The sequence below is a fragment of the Schistosoma mansoni genome (genome assembly GCF_000237925.1).
Source record: "Schistosoma mansoni, WGS project CABG00000000 data, supercontig 0013, strain Puerto Rico, whole genome shotgun sequence".
NCBI lineage: Eukaryota > Metazoa > Platyhelminthes > Trematoda > Strigeidida > Schistosomatidae > Schistosoma > Schistosoma mansoni.
The window spans coordinates 1,074,592-1,092,410 of NW_017386025.1; the positions used below are offsets into that span (position 1 = coordinate 1,074,592).

Here is a 17,819-nt window from a genome sequence, read left to right on the forward strand (position 1 = left end):
AATAATTTACCCAATGCTCAATTTATTCAAAATTATCACATCAAAACTTGGTAATGTTACCTAAAAAAATAAAACAAAGCTCAATAGACGTTATGAAATTAACTCTTTAAGGTAGCTAATGCATGGCATGAATAGGAGGAGAGGGAAGAAATAATATTTTGAATATATATATATATATATATATATATATATATATATAACAAGATACCTTGTTGTTAACTATTGTAGTTGTGTGGTAGCTAATATAGTATGAGTTAAAGTACATAATTCTGTGCAACATTTCGCAGTCTTTATTTGTTTAACTAATACACCCCCTTGTGCATAATATAGTGTTCGACATATCAAAACGTCAGAACGTAATATGAATTGTTTAACTGAAAATGTTAGTATTTTCTTTTATCTGATTCATCAGACAATTATCTAACTTGTTCCTTTAAAATTAGGACCAGTTAACTGAATTAGAAGCAAAACTCATGTACATTCATGCTAAACTAACTACAGACTAACTGTAATTCTATTTATTAAAAATACTGGTAAGCATAAAATAAGATGTTTGTTGCATTACATTTACTCAAAAAAGAAGAGATCAATAAGAGTTACAAAACACAAAAAATGTGACATGTAGATGCTTGAAGTCTAAATACAAAAGTATTTGGGAAGAAATAAAATGATGTAAACTATAAAAAAAATAAAAAAACTGTTTATTAACATCTTTTTTCCTGGTTCTTGGAAGCAATCAAGGATACCTGAAAAATTTTCGGCATATTAAAACTAGTACTAATGAATGAAGTCTTTATGAGTTGAGTTTGAAAATTATTGACAAGATAATAAAGAATATGATAAATGAAGATATATGATCTGGTTTTACCCACCACATAATGAATACTGACTAAATATAGTAAAGTAAAATTACTTCTTAATTTGCAAATTAATGTAGAAATATTATGCTTTAATGTATTATGTATTTCCTTGGTTACCTTGATTGTAAAGTTTCCATAGCCATTATAAACAATACCGTTAACATCTTATTCAAGTAGGCAATATAGAGGTATTTCTATTTTTAGAAATTAGTTGATTAACGCTTATTGTTATGCCAACAATGAATTTCAATAACTGAATATTCATCTTGAATAGTTGTTGTGTTTTGTTAATCAAATCGATACTTTTCACTGAAATTATGAACCGATAAATGTTAGACCATCATTGAAAATCGATGATGTTCTCCTTTAGGTGTTAACTTCTATTATAGGTAAAAATGACATATTTGTAATATCTCAATTAGTAGAAAACTTGAATTTTCTGACGATTCGTGACTCATTGTAAGCCACCTCTTCAGAGAATAAATAACCAAGTTAAACTAATCTAAGTTTAAATAGTACAAAGGAACAAAGCAAGAATATTAGTTGTGATTAATCAAAAACAGGTTTGACCAGGTCAATTTTTATGTATAACAATCTACCAAATGCTCAATCGACTTGAAATTATCAAGTCAAACCTTAGTAATGACAACAATTAACTTTTATTAGTGAACATATATTAAAATCTAAGATGATTTGTAAAATTCATCTGTCTTCTTTTCTAATAAAAAATTTTAAAGTTGACTTGTTAAACATATCCACAGAGAAATAATTCGAAGTAACATTATTTACTTGAAATATATTTTCCTTGTAACTAATTACAACATACATTTCATGTAGAATAATTGTTATTATTGATAACAGTTTAGTATAAGATTATTGAATTGCCATAGTCATAACTTACTAAAAAATATTATTTATACTATAGTGATATTATCATTAGGGGTTTTGTGGAGATTTTAGTAATTTTATATAGTTGAGATGATGAGTCAATTGAAGCTAGACAACTATGGAAAACCTGGAAGCACTGGACGGCCGTTTCGTCTTATTGTGGGACTCCTCAGCTGTGCGCATCCACGAACCCAGGACCTATCAGTCTCGCGCGCGAGCACTTAACCGATAGACCATTGAGCCGATCGGCATCGAACGGTGTTAATGTCTAACTTCGACCAATCCACGAAATTGAGCGACCATTCGCCAATATCTTCAGTGAGTTGATATCTCACAACAGACCTGGTTGAACTCTACTGGTTAGTGCTTCTCACTAGAACTCCAGAAAATACCTCTTGAAACCAATCGTAAGGGTTTTTGTGAATATTATAGTAATTTTACGAGTTGAGATCATGAGTCTCGCGTGCGAGACTGATAGGTCCTGGGTTCAAATCTCGCGAGGCGAGATAGTGGATGCGCACTGCTGAGGAGTCCCACAATAGAACGAAACAGCCTTCCATTGCTTCCAGGTTTTCCATGGTGGTCTAGCTCCAATTGACTCATGATTTCAACTATATATAATGATATGGTTTGTTTAACATATGGTGGTGAGACTATACTTATAGGCGACTTTTGAGGACGCTAAAGTGACCTTGAGAATGCCCACCTACTTACTAGGGTTAAATATGGGTTGTAAAGTAGTGTTAAGAATAAGGATTATGATTTACAATTGATGGTCAGGGTTAGGAATTTGATTTATGATTTTCATCACGAACTGACATTAGGTAAAATGCCAAAACGCTATTTTTAGATAAATGGGTGAATAAATTTCGCACCAACATCCGAGAACTGTAATTCTAAATCTGATTGGTTCATCCATAATTTATAGTCTCGCCCATATGATTATTGATATTTGCATTTAGATTTAGAATTCTTTAGTAAAAAAAATGAATAGTTCAACTTATAAGTATCTCAATTAGGAATTATGCCCATACATTGTTCTGTTTACTTGTGATTTACTTCAAATAGAAATAATAACCGTGTTAAAACAATATATGAAACAATAAAATACTTTTCCCTCTTCTTTCTAGGTCATTCATTATAAGTAGTCACGCTTGAGGTCGTATGGTAATAGCTTTTCATTCATTCATATATATATATATATATGTATATTAGTAGACATATGTGCATGTTGGGATAGAACATATTATACAAGATTTTTACTAGGAATTAATTGCTTTTTCTTTGCTCTACTGATCTATTGCAATTTCCTGCTTATTTGTATATTTAAATCTCTAGCCATGCATTGAGCACTTGTAGTAAAAAACGCCACTCTCTCGCCCATTATATATATATATTTGTTGTCTTTCTATGAGTTCATGCATTTCTATTGGTTATGTAAGCTTGTTTATTTATCATATATTTTGGACAATTATATAGAAATGAATTGTGTTTATCGTTTTCTAGTTTGTTTATTTTCTAATTTTTATAACATTCATCTATTCTTTTTTTTAGCTTTAAATAATCATGTATTTTTTTCTTTTTCGATGAATTTAGTTTTGTATCTTTTTACATATTGAAGAATAAGAAAATTTGTCCTCTAAATAATGTCAGTGTTTTTGTTTTTTTAATACGAAAATTCATACAAATCTCTTTTCAAGTAAAGATTAATGACCGTATATATTTAGAAGTGAATTTTCTATCATTATAATAAGAGACCTTAATCTATAAAACCAAATTGAGCGGAAGATGATCTAATTATTCATTAATCAGGACAAGTAACTCTATGTATAATGTGTTGACCAAGTTTTGATAATGACACCTATTTGATTCAAATTCAGTATAATATTCATTTGAAGATCTGAGAGTCCTCAGTTCTATTTCATATAAGATGGATAGATGCATCTAATATCATTTCGTCATAATATAAATTTCTAATTAATATTAATTAAACGATGATGTTGTTTTGTCAAACATTTTCTATGTTTAAATTCATTTAGTATTGCTCGTTTGAATCTTCCCATCTATGTGTTAGGACTGCAACTGGTCAGTCTCTTATTGGCATATGTGCATACTATGCGTATTGCCTCGATATAGCCTTAATTCACAAGCATGGTAAGCAGAGATGGATAGTGGCTTCCTGTAGCGTCTTGGATTCCACTGCTAGCCACTATCCATCTCTGCTTACCATTTTCTATGTTTGTATTTTCAGTTAAAAGTTAGTTTAGTTCATTTTCATAGTAAAACAAATAGTTGTTGAAAACTTTTGAATTATTTTGTACCTTCTTATATACTTTCTTAATTCTGTTTCATTTTAAGCCATTGGATATAAAAAAAACTATAATATATACAGATTTTTTTTGCTTTGTATTAAGATATGTTATTCATGTGATCTAACCCAACAACTATAATTACGTTGAAACATTTGGAGTTTTATCAGATTTGCTATATAAAAATCTTAATAAAAAAATACTATCTAAAGTTTTAAAACAGGGTTTCAAGCTGTTAATCTATCGCATAATGGTCAAATCAACGTTACGTTAATGATCTATAGCTTCATATTCTGTTAAGATAGTTATAACAGTTATATTTAAGTAGTTCATAATAATTGCTTATGACAGTGAATTCCACTTCATGTTAAGATTTATGTACTATTTACTTTCTTATCAAAAAACCTTGAAGAGACGATGTTTATGACACTTTACTGTTTCTTTTCTTAAATAATGGATAACGTTTCGGCATTTAAATAACAACAACTACACGAAGATAATTCATTCATCCAGTTGACGTACTTCATGATCAGTTGTAATTTAAAATCGAATCAATATGTGAATGCATACAATATTGATCTGTTGGTTCACGAAGGGTGTAGGTTCAACACTAAGTGTAGTTTGTTCTTTTATAATTAAATATTTGGGGAAATATCTTTTTCTACTTAATGATTATGTTTCTAAAAGTAGAGCAGTAGCATCATGGTTAAAGGATTTAGCTTTCAACCATTAGTTTGGAAGTTTAGATTATACTTTAGGTAGTACAGTTTGTGTAGTTCAGTAGTAAAAAAGATTATTAGATTCTACATAAAGTTTAACTTAAGGTGAAATGTATCAACCTGTATTTAATCACTCGGTTGGATTTAATTCAATAGAAGATTGTACTAATCATAATGTGAATCTAATACTTAGAGAAAAAATTAATCTTTAATTGCCAGTCACATTCATTCATATGTTTAATTAGCTTTCTTCTTTATCACTAGTTATACTAGTTATACCAGTTATTTACAAAATCAGATTTGACAGTTTATCAAGGTGATTGTAAGTAGTGGATATACACTTAAGTAATTAAAAAAATGATTTGATAATTCTGATTGAGAATTAAGGTATAATTTTAAAAATGCCAACCTCCAGTTTGTCGATTATCATTAATGTCCTTAGGTTACTTGAATTAACATTATGTTAATTTCTTTTCTTCCTTGAGTATTACCTTTTGTAAATACCAGCATAGTTGATATTCATTTTCTCTTTTTGTTTCTTAAGAAAAAATTATTTTATTTATCTTTATTTCTTTTTAAAAAAGAGTATATAGTAATGCATAGTAACTGAGTCACTTTTGTGTACAATATTTCTATAGAAGTTAAATGTGTAGAATTATATTTGTTTGTATATATATGTGTGATTGTTTGGTTGTCAATCTTCTACACTTCAAAATTACGATTTGCCATAAAGTACTCATGAAAAGTACTCATAAAATAAATTACCTGTTTAATTTTTTTAAAGAAAGAAAAATATAGAGAAAAATTGTTTATTTGCTTATTTATCTTCATATCGGTCGATATATTATTTCAGAAGGGGTTTTGTAGAGATTTAGTATTTTTATAGTTGAAGGCATGAGTCAATTGAAGCTAGACCACCATGGAAAACCTGGAAGCATTGGACGGTCGTTTCGTCCTACTATGGGACTCATCATTTTATTATGAAATCTAAATTGAAAATATACACTTTTAGTAATCTTTTTTGGTGTACAAAAATGCATTGTGAATCTATTTCAACTAACTATAAAGCGAGATTCTTATGTTTACATGGATATTAATATGTAGTTAAGGTTATGTGAAATGGATGAACAGCTATAGAGTGAGAAAAATTTGTTTAATTGTTATTTTCGTAAGAGTTAATTGCATTATATGTATATATAACTATTGCTATTACCGATAAAAGTATTTTCCCATGGTTGCTTAGGCAATAATTATACCATAATGATAAAATAACGATATATTTTGTTATATTTGAATAAGCAAAATATTGAATTTCTGACTCTTCGTGACCTCGTTTAAGTCACTTCTTTAGAGAATAAGCAAATAACAAAATTGAATTCATAAAGATTTAATTAGTACAAAAGAACAAATAATTTTTTTATTATCATAGAAACAATGCTGATCATGCTAATATCATTCAGGCCAAGGCTGAATATACATTATGGTTTTAAACCATTGATAAAGGCTCTCAAATGAACTGCTATCCAAAAGACAAGACAATTAGCTATAGGTGTAATTATTTTCTCAGTATACTGACATGGTTATTTAGGAAACAATAAATCCAACTCCAAGTATGAATAAATACCGTTCGAAGCATAAGCGGTTGGGAGATTTGATCTGTTGTAGGTCACTCACTCACTTATCTAAACCAAACTTGGATAACAAATTTAATTTTTTCTCATGGTTTAAAGTATAATAATACTGCTACTACTATTAATCGGTTGCCAATATTAAAATAAATAAAATTCAAGGTTCGAAACTGGAATCTAATAGTTTATAATTGAACGGCTTAACTACGAAACTATCTATCATCAAGAAATGCATATTGATCCATATAATAAATATTTCATTAATACCTCTCCTAATATTTGTCTGATGAAATTATATGAAAACATTGATGAGGTGAACAAAATGATTTGTATCCTGATGTTATATATACAGGTATGTGTGTGCTATCCACCTAACATTTTATACCAGGGAAACAGTAAGTTTACATAACAGTTATACATATATGTTATATCGTTGATTTACAACTGTTATTTATTAAAAATTAACTATTATAACTCGAGTGTTTGGTTTAAAAAGCTTTTCATGTTCGAAATGATGAGTGCTGGATTTCAGACCCAATGGGAAGGATTATTTAGGTGTGTATATATAGTATGTATATCAAATAATATTTGACTGATTTATTTCGATACTGTTCAACCTAGTGCATTGGTAAATTATTTCAAGCTGTTACATTTCGTATAAAATAAATAGGACTAATAATGCAACAAGTATAGTGAAAATAATAACAGTTAAAAATTATTAATATTGTTTGAACTTGAAACGTTTTTACTTTTTAGACTTTAAAAATCATATGATAAAATGACATAACTGCCAGATTTTTAAAGGAGTAACATAATAGATATAAAAATAGATATAATCTGATGTCATTTAACAACGATTTCAGAAGAGTTTTGATAAATTCATTTTTGAAACTGGCAGATAAGAAATTCCATTTTAGAATCATTATTGTCTTCAGTTTTAATCCATATTTTGTTTTGATTATCTTTAGCAATTATTCCTATATAATATTTTGTTATGCTAATACAACTATCATTTTATGCTGCCATTTATTATGAACTGATTCCTACTACTGTTTATCTTCGAATGAAGTTCAGTTTTATTTAACACGATTTTGATGATGTACATCACGGAAATGTGTATTTCAAGGCATGGTTATTACTATTCTTCATGTTTTGAAATATATATATATATATATATATATATATATATATATAATCACTTAACTCATCCCATACTAAGTATCATAAAGCTTAAAAGTGGACTCTATTAGAAGGTGAAATTGTTTAATTAAATTATGATCTTTACATGTAGTGAGTGCTGATGATGTTGTCCGGAACGACGATGGAAGTTCTATAATTTATCCATTTAGTTCAGAGAATATATCACTGAAGTAACTTAATTGGTAAGGTGGTAGTTAAAGTTAGTCAGTTGGAAACTCTAGACCTAGTTTTCGTGCTATTTAGCTGACATGGTGTCAAATCTCCCAGGGAGCATAAGTTCCCTCAAGTCTACAGGTATATCATGTAGATGAGTGCCAATTAGTGTGAGACCTAGGGACAGGGTTTTCTGTAAACTACCTCCTACTACCACCTTACATTTCAAAATAATGCACGCTATGTCGAATCACTTAAACTAGTGGCCACATTAAGACTTGATAGTTTACATTTGATTAAGGCTAAGAAATGATTGACATACACGATATTGATCATTTGCTCAGTGATCAGTCCATTGTGAATAACTCCACTAGTGTTAGAAACTTATTTTTATTCATGATGAATACATGCTTCTTTATATGACTTCAACTTATTAAATACAAAATGAATCATAGTGTTTTTTTTTTAAATTTTGAAACGCTATACTGAAGTCATCATAAGCATGCAAAAGTATCATTAATTTTCATCGTGTTAATGTGACTCGTTTTGGATTTCTTGTTTCTTTTCTTTTCTCTGAAATAAGTTCACTCACCTAAGGGTTACTTGTTGTTTCTAGTTTAATAGCTAACTTGTTAAATGAATCACTTTTTGATCCCCTGGCTAAATCATGTAAAAATGATATTTTTACATATTAAATTATTACACTGTAAGGTGTTTTAAGTTTATCATTGTTTTCATTTACTGACTTTTTTGCTTAGGACCTTTGTCAGTCATTTCATCAAAACTGTTTAGTGTTGACTACTGACAAATTATTCTATACAAAATATCTAAATTTTCATTACAAATCTTCTTGTTAATTTAATATTCACTAATGGATCAGGTATTTTACTTCTAGCATATTTATCATATAAAACATTATTAACTAACGTTTCACGCACGATGTAATATCTCATTCGGGTAATTTGATTTACGTTTTTTTTCACAATCATTATTAAAGGGAAAAACAAACAAACACAATTCTTATGACATCAATTCATTATGAATTATGATCAAGTTTATCTAGTGTACGGAAGAAACAGTTCTTGCATTAAGTTAGTTGATTGCTTAAAATATCAGCAATAACAGTAATAGTGATAATTATAATTCATCGTTTATTGGTTGTTTGAATCTTCCCGTTGATGTTTAGGACTGCAATTGATCGGTCCGGTATCGGCACATGTGAAGCTTGTGCGAATTGCCTCGATATTGCAGGCACATGCGGCTGACGAGTTTCAAATAGGACGAAACATACATCCTGGATTCCACTGATAGCCTCCACCCATCTTTACTTATAACGCTTGTTCTTTGTTTCGATGTTTTCTTCGCTAACTTTGGTTGTATAGTTAATTATTTTTAAAAATCAAATTATTAAGTTTTTTTTGGAGGGGATTATGCAATATAAAATTATTATTTTATTTTCACCGATTGACATTAACCATAGAACCATTGAAAGTTTACTAAAAGTTGAGTGTTAATCCAAAAGCTTTAGACGAAACAACTGCAACGTACTAATGATAGTTCGAAATTTCTCGTTGATATTCAGGACTGCTATTGATTAGTCTCTGTCACCCTATGTGCATGCCGGTATAATCGCCTCGATAAAACCTTATTCTACAAATAGAACGGAACGCATGCCCTGGATTCTACTGCCAGCCACCTATCAGATATTCTAATAACTTGCGATGTAAGGTTATATCGAGGGAATCCGCTCAGGATTGACATATGGCAACGGAGAGTGATGCTGAATATGAACAACGAAAAATTACAAATTCTTACTGATACCTATATACCTTCATACGAAATTCATTTTCTGAACTCCAGTCGTATAAATAAAACAAATTTACTATAAACAGCTATCATAATAAAATAGTAGTATTTTAGTGAACGAGAATACAAGTGGGGACAATCGAATGTATTTGAATACAAAATTACAGAATCTCTTAGTGAAATCTGAGAACCATACAGTAAATACTTCATTCGCAAAATGTCAATCAATTGTCTCAGACTTCATTGTTCCTCCGTTTCCACGGCAATAATTCTACGTTCTCGTTATCTTTTCTTCGATCTTCTTAACCTCCTACACCAGGCATTTCTCTTTCAATTGATGATACATACTACTTATATCTATCGACATCAGTAATACACATCACAGTATGTTTTTGATATCCCAATGAGTAGGAATATAAATTTCTGACGTTTTGTGACTTAATGTAAGCCATTCCTTCAGAGCAAGTAGATAAGAAAATATAAAGAAACAGTCATCATGTTTTTGCCAAAGACTATCTTTTAGATAGGTTTTTTCAAAATCTTAATTATATGATAGAATTTGTAGACTACAAGCACGTCAAAAGTGAAACAGATAGTATCAATGTTCATTGTACAATATTTCAAATTAAATGAAGTTTGAAATGTATACCATTGAATTTAGAATAAACGATTTTTATAGGTATCATATTTTTATTACCTATGTAGTTATGTAGATCTCCATGAATACGTTAAATATACACACACTGTTGACTAGTTCCATAGTAAAGAGAAGAAAAAAAACATTTGTCTAGTGTTGTCTAATGTTTATTGATTCATTAGTATTTTCATTAGTAATTTTCCTTCTGTCTATTATTTTCTATTTTGTAACTTTTATTGTCTTACCTAAAAAATAACTTCGAATCAAATCTTGATGAGTTTTTGTTTTACTTTTCAGACAAATTACAATACATATAAAGTATAGGATAAGCGAGAGTAACGAAAAAGAGACTACGTATATATATATATAAATCTATACACTGAATGATGTAATACAAGTTTACAGGAAGTTAATTTCAATGCATTGTCTTGATTTAACTAATTATAATAAGGTCTTAATCTTGTTTTATAATATTTTACTGGAAAAGTGTACAGACTGATTCATTTAGTCTAACTTATACTTCTGTTTGTAATATATTTTGTTGTTACAGAAGTTTTTATGTGTAACAAAGTATCTATGATACATTTTTCATTAGAGTGGATGACATAAATTTTAATTTTCTGATATTAAAATGAAATAAAATTATTTTGTATTTGCCACGCTATACTACTATAATGTGAAAATAACAAGATTTATATCACCCTCACAAAGATACTCAATCGACAGGATATGCTTAGACTAGATCACGTTAAACTGATATATAATTCATGACCAAATATAGAAAACTGAAGTATGGGCAAGACAATCCTTTATTCATTACAATTACAAGCATACTACACTTATTGAGTTTATTATAGAAATCAATGGTAATAAAAAAAATCACGAATTAAATTGTTAGTAAGCTATGTCTGTAAGTTTACTCTTAATGGCTAATCAAATTTACTTTCACTAGTTACACATCATTCTCTTACAATTCTTTGGTGATAAATACTTTCAAATTGTCATATTCATTTGATAGAACTAACAAATAACGAATTTCAATATTAGTTATTGGATAGTAGGTAAATGGAGACAAATTAATTATCGATCTTATTGGTTAGAATAGTTACAATATATACCCCTTAGAATAAAAGAAGATTGTAGACATTTCAAAAACGCTTAGATTAGGATATTTCATATTCACTTAAAAGGTTGCTTAACTGTTGATCTGGGCATATTTTTTAAGGAATATAGACTTCTTGACCAAGGGTTCATGAAACAGAAACTTAAAATAATTTTATGGAAGCATGTGATTAAAAATAAGGTGAAGTAGCCTAAATACATTCAGTACTTGAATAGTTTCAATCGTTCATGATATCAATCTAAACTGAGCAGTCTCCACAAACCTATACTGACAATCTTCCTCTGAAAATTCAATGAAATAAAAATGACATGATAGCTTGATGACATAATTTCACTTATTTTCCCTCATCTTCTATACTGTTTGTTTTTTCAATTACTTACATACACAATGAGCAATTTATATGAAAATTATATTTAAAATAATTTGATTTTGATTGTTATCCTGAAGAAGAACAGACAAGTTTGTTGGATGAAACGTTGAAATGATTTAGATTCAAATCACTGAGATTGTCGCAAATATAATTTTCACATCTAATGTCTTCTCTATACTCGGCGCCCAATTTCTGTCAAATTATTCGTTCTAATATTGACGAATATTCGTACAAATGAATAATTTATGACAGATTATGAAAAATACTATGAAATTCCAACTACGGAGTTCCAGTTTTACTTAACTGGCTTTCTTTTTTTTTTTACCATATCTTAGACTGACTCATATCCTACTACTCAGTCAATCAATCTCTTGCTTGCTAAATCATACAATTATTATTTCTTTAACAATCCTGCTGATAAAACGTTAACAAATAGTCCTTGAGTGAAATTTTGGGTTTAATCTAATTAAAAAGCTTAATTTATATATACATATTGATTACAACAATCTACAAGAGTTGTTTTGAAATGCTCAAAATCTTTACCAGATACTGGAATAAGATCATTTGTCTGACGAATGAGGCTTTCAAACTGGATTTTAGCGTTCAATTCATTAATGTTAGCAGTCTAGAATACCAGAATTGGAACGGAATATCTAATTACGTTCACATACGTTTTTTGATTTGTCAGAGGATCAACGTTTCAAATTCATAGATCACATCGATATTGTTAGCAAAAATCGTACGGAACATGTGATTTTGAAATTAATGGAAAGTTTAAAACAGACCGAGACCCAAGCTTCCTTTCCCGAATCTCCAGGGAAATATGTTTCCAATTACTCCAGAATAACATTATCGACTATTCAGCTGCAAGCATTATCCCTTGGTCCAAAATTTTGTAGTACGTCTGCTAACATTAATCAATTGAACACTAAAATCCAGTTTGAAAGCCTCCATTTAGGTCAGACAAATGACCTTAATTTATAATTTAGTTATAGTTCATTGTGAATTTCTTTTACCTGTAAATGATTACACTAATGGAAATAGTATATAATTTAGCTGATGTCTAATGTATTTATTTTATTGTCAACATTCAAAATTATTAATAACACCATGAATTTTCAAAATGTGTCAAATAGCTTCTTAATATTATTAATAATAAGATATTGTTAACTATTAGCTAATCAATCATCAAATTTTTATCGGTTAATTAAAGTAATTAACAAGTCTACATATAATTGCAATCTAATAGAATTGAGAAAATATTTCTCTTCAAAAAATATTCTCTCATGTAAATACTATACTATACTACACTATACCGTTGGATGCCGGCTCAGTATTCTAAAGGTTAAGCGTTCGCGCGCGAGACCGAAGGTCCTGAGCTCGAATCTCACGTGCGGAATTGTGGATGCGCACTGCTGAGGAGTTCCGTGGTGGGACAAAACGGCAATCCACTACTTCCAGGTTTTCAATGGTGGTCTAACATTCATGGATTCATGATCTCAATCAAAAGCTTAACAATCTCCACAACCCCACATTGATAAATACTATACCACTCAGTTTAGTTCATTTAATGATAACATGAAAGATGTAAGCATAAAATGTTTGAATATGTTAAGTTACCAATGAATGTATGTGTTTGTATCCATAAATTCGATTACTTTTGAACCAGATAATGGCTAATTTACAGAAAAGTTTGATTGTTTTTCAGTCACTCAATTTGTATAGGCATGTTGATATCATCTATGCAAAGTTATTATTGTTTATAGGTCAATATATGTCCAGTATTATATAATTATCGAGGTTATTTTTGATAAAAATAAAACAACGGATTTTTGACTTCTAATCTATAAATATATGTACAGTCATGTAGTAATTAATTTTTGGACTGTTTGTTTGAAACTTCCTATTGATGTTGAGGACTGCAATTGATCAGTGTCTTATTGGCATATGTGCATTCTGTGCGGATTGCCTCGATATTGCTATAAGTCGCAAGCATTATAAGTAAAGGTGAGTGGGGGCTATCAGTGGAATCCAGGATGCGCGTTTCGTCCTGTTGAGAACTCGTCAGATGGATGCACCTATATCTCAGAGTTAATGTTCACTCCAGGACTCGAACTCAGTACCGTCCGCTTTAAACGTCATCGCTAACGGTACTGGGTTCCAGTCTCGGAGTGAATATCAACTCCGAGATATAGGTACATCCAGCCGACGAGTCCTCAACAGGACGAAACGTGCATCCTGGATTCCACTGCTAGTCACCATCCATCTCTGTTTACAATTACGCAATATTTTTAGTTGTCCACAATTATCTAATGGAATTGTGAAAATTACAGTTTCGGTCATTTGATTTTCAAAAATATAAATGAAGCAATGTGAACAAGAACAAAATATCTTCTGTTTATAACTTATTTTCAGTTGGTTCATTTTAGTTCAGTCGGATGAAGTTATGAACAAAGAATAATTTTAACACAAGGTAATAGCCGGAAAAAAGTGTTTATCAATACAGATATAGGCGTTTATTTACTAATCACATAGGAAAAGTTTAGTATATACAGGGTTACCTTATGAAACTATACTATCATCTAGAGAAATTCCCAAGCTCTGACTAGTTAAAAAAGGAGACAAATCAGTTTGGTGAATCATAAACTAATCGTATGTGACTTATCCGTTAAAATTGAACTTATTAACAATTTTAAAAAAAATGATAGAAATTTTATTGGGTAAATAATGAAACGTTAGATAATCGAAGAAAGTAATCGTAATTACCTCGATCCTGAATTCGTGCTTATCGAAGTTCGATAACACCCTTGCCATGCTGTTCGCCGCTTCCACCATTAACGGAAAGATAACCATTATTTAAAAAGTGAACGATAGTTAAACTAGACATTTACTTTTTATGTAGCTGCTATTCAACACTCAACAGAAAACTGATGTTTCCTGGTTTGCAGTTTGCATCCTTATTTTCTTAGGTTGTGAGAATGTGCGAGTCTGCTACTGATATGTACGCTTCCTATTTGTATGCCCGAACCAGCTGCTTCAGTAGGAAGACCGTGAATGAGTAGGAAGCTTTTATTGGTTAACTGAATAAAAAATACATGCAGAATTCATTCATGACCATAGATACACTTTCCACAGAAAATAAGGTCACGTTTAACGAACAGTATACGTATATTCCTTTAGAAATTGAAGCCAAATCTTGATCATTTGCATGGGCCCGTCAGCAAGTCAACCAACCGGAATTAAAAAAATATGTAACTATGTCAGTCGTGACCGGAATAGTTCACCGATAACATCTTTGACTATGAACATTAATTTCCCCAAGATTAAAGGTAAACTTTGTCGGTAACAGTACCACCTAGCACGAAAACTAGGTCCAGAGATTTGTGTCGATTGATTTCAACCACTTAATGCCCAAAAAAGTTTGGGTTCATTTTGCACTAAATTTGAAGTATTGTTAAATTTTTCATCTCTGTACTGCTTCATATCATCATTGTCATTATGGTCGAATGTCTAATTCAAATAATTCTTTTATATTTCTCGAAATTCAGATTTACAAAGAACCAAAAATTCATCGTGTAGACGAATTCGTTATCGATCAAATTCATTTAACGCATTTGTTTGTCAACAAAGTGAACAAATGGCTGGGACAATACAATTATTTTATTTATATGAAGATAAAAATTCAAAGAATATGTACAATCTTGATAAATCAAAAGAAAGAAAGAAATCACAAACAGTTGAAAGAATAACCGATGAAATCAAACTTAGTTTTATAGATCGTCCAGTTGGACATGTAAAGGTATGAACGTTATGGATATGATGAAATTAAATGTTGATAATTTAGTCGGGCTATTCTTGAATATCGGTTAAGTATTGAAATTAAACTTTGTAATGGACTGATATTCGTTGAAAGACTGTTGAATCGCTGAATAGCTTGTCTGTCGTAGTTTGTGATACTTTCACATTACACACCAAAGGTTTTATCTCGCTCAACTAGACAGTAGTCACATTCTCACTCGTGACTAGGTTTGATGGTTGATTTTGTGCAATTTTAGTGAGAGTCTGGAACTGGTAGAGTTCAACAATGTAGAAAGTCAAAAAGATATCACCGGTGTTAATTTTTCTTATCGCGTAACAGCTTTCATTAAATGAAGTTCGAAATGTGAACTAATGGGTACCCATTTTCTGATCTGCATTAATTATAATAGCTGATTGGTCAGAAGATTTATTGTATCTCTTGGGTTAGATTAGAGACTGATATCGTATATCACTGAGAAGTCACAAACTAGGACGAAACAGCTGTTCGATACTTCTTGTTTCTTAGCAGTCATCTTTGACAAAAACTATTTTCAGCTACCACATACACGATGGTTAGCATTTAAATGATAATAATAATTTTAATGGGTGGAATATCGAATTCATCAGCTTTTAGTGCACACTTCCTTGATAATATTCGTTTGAATTTAGTGACTTGCTAACTGCTTAATATTTTTTTACCATGCCAAACATATTAATTCTATGAACTTGTTAAAGACCTTGCTCAATGATAGATCATAATCAACACTAAGCCAAGTGATTAGATATTGATGCTTCTGAGTTTATTATACATAAATATATTGCCAAAAAACAGTAAATAGTCAGTTCGATATGAACTTATAACCTGACATCCATGATTACAATTTCTGTTATTTACTCGTAATTATCTTGTCGCTTAGACAAAATATTAATGCTAATAACGATTTTAAAGTTTTCCAAGTTTTTTAAATTACTGATGTTAAAGCATACGTGTAAATGAATTGATCTGGAGTTTCATATTCATACAACTGAACGTGTTATTTGTTTGGCTCACTCAGAGAACAAAGGAAAAAAACACCATTTAGAAAAATATATTAGAAAAATAGGATTTATTAGTAAAGAGGGTTCGGTGACCCGAGATCTGACTCCTGGTCGATTGTACGAATGATTGTTACCGAAATATACATGTCACCAAGCCTTGTATATAATCATCGAATTAAATCGCGTTAGTGAATAACGGAATTAAATAAGTCAAATATGAGAATGGATTTTTGAATGCGTACTTAAATGAAATGCCTGTTCAGTGCTTCCAGATTTCCAATGATGATATAACATTAATTGATTCATGATTTCAATGGAACTTAACAATCTTACTAACCCTATGCTAATAATTATTCATGTTTGACTAAAGATTTAATGAAAATTTTCGTTTAAACAATTAAGAAAAGTTTATTCTAACTGGGGATGAGGTCTGAGTGATTTAAGGCTTACCTATTGATATTAACAGTAAAATTACAGTAAATAAAGGAACATTATCAGATGTTTTCTGTTGGCTTAAAATTGTTCAGTAATTGGTAACTGTGACTATTTAAGTCGGATGATGCGTGCAGTAAACTTCAGATACTAGGTTAAAATCCAACATCTGATATTTTCCATTCTCAAACAGTTCAAAAATCTATAGAAATTTGTATTAAGATATATATCAAAATAACAATTATATACACACTAGTAATTGTTTTTAAAATTGTTATTCCTGAGTCTGAAACGAAAGCCATAGTTTGTTGGAATCAATCTGTTGGAGAGAAAAATAGTTTACAATCGACGGTGCTTAAAAATAATAGTTTTATTCTCCGAAGAAGTGGCTTACACTGAGTCACGAAACGTCAGAAAATTTAATTTTTCTACTCATTGGGATATTACAAATATATCATTTATTTATAATAGTGTTATATATTGATTTAATGTAAGTTGAAGTAGATGGTAGAATGAATCACAGCTCTGTTATCGAATTTTTTGCTGATATCACAAAAAACTAAACATTATGTGTTCAAGTCTATATATTTTCTCCTATCACAATTGATTGATCACTGGGTGGTGATCAATGTCATGCGTGTCAAGTCCTTCTTAGTGCTGATCGAATGCTATCGATCAGGTTGTAATGTGGCCACCAGTCTTGATGGCTCGACACTGCGTACACTATTTTGAGATAAGATGGTGGTTGGAGGTGGTCAGCAGGAAACCCTGGACCCGGGTTTCGTGCTACTTGGCACTCGTCAGCAAGGTTTAATTGTAATCTTGAGGGAACTGGTGCTCCCTGATTGATTCGATCCC

At 30.3% G+C, this 17,819-nt stretch overlaps 1 protein-coding gene across 1 annotated transcript in view; it reads left to right on the forward strand.

Moving 5' to 3' along the window:
- Nucleotides 1–3,742: 3,742 nt before the first annotated feature.
- The window catches only part of Smp_058500 (hypothetical protein), a gene marked incomplete at both ends in the record, with an annotated part of 17,497 nt that continues 3,420 nt past the window's right edge, over nt 3,743–17,819 (forward strand). Inside the window, 3 exon segments of the mRNA XM_018790847.1 lie at nt 3,743–3,784; nt 3,788–3,998; nt 15,242–15,492. Of these exon segments, the coding sequence (XP_018645865.1) occupies nt 3,743–3,784; nt 3,788–3,998; nt 15,242–15,492 (504 nt within the window).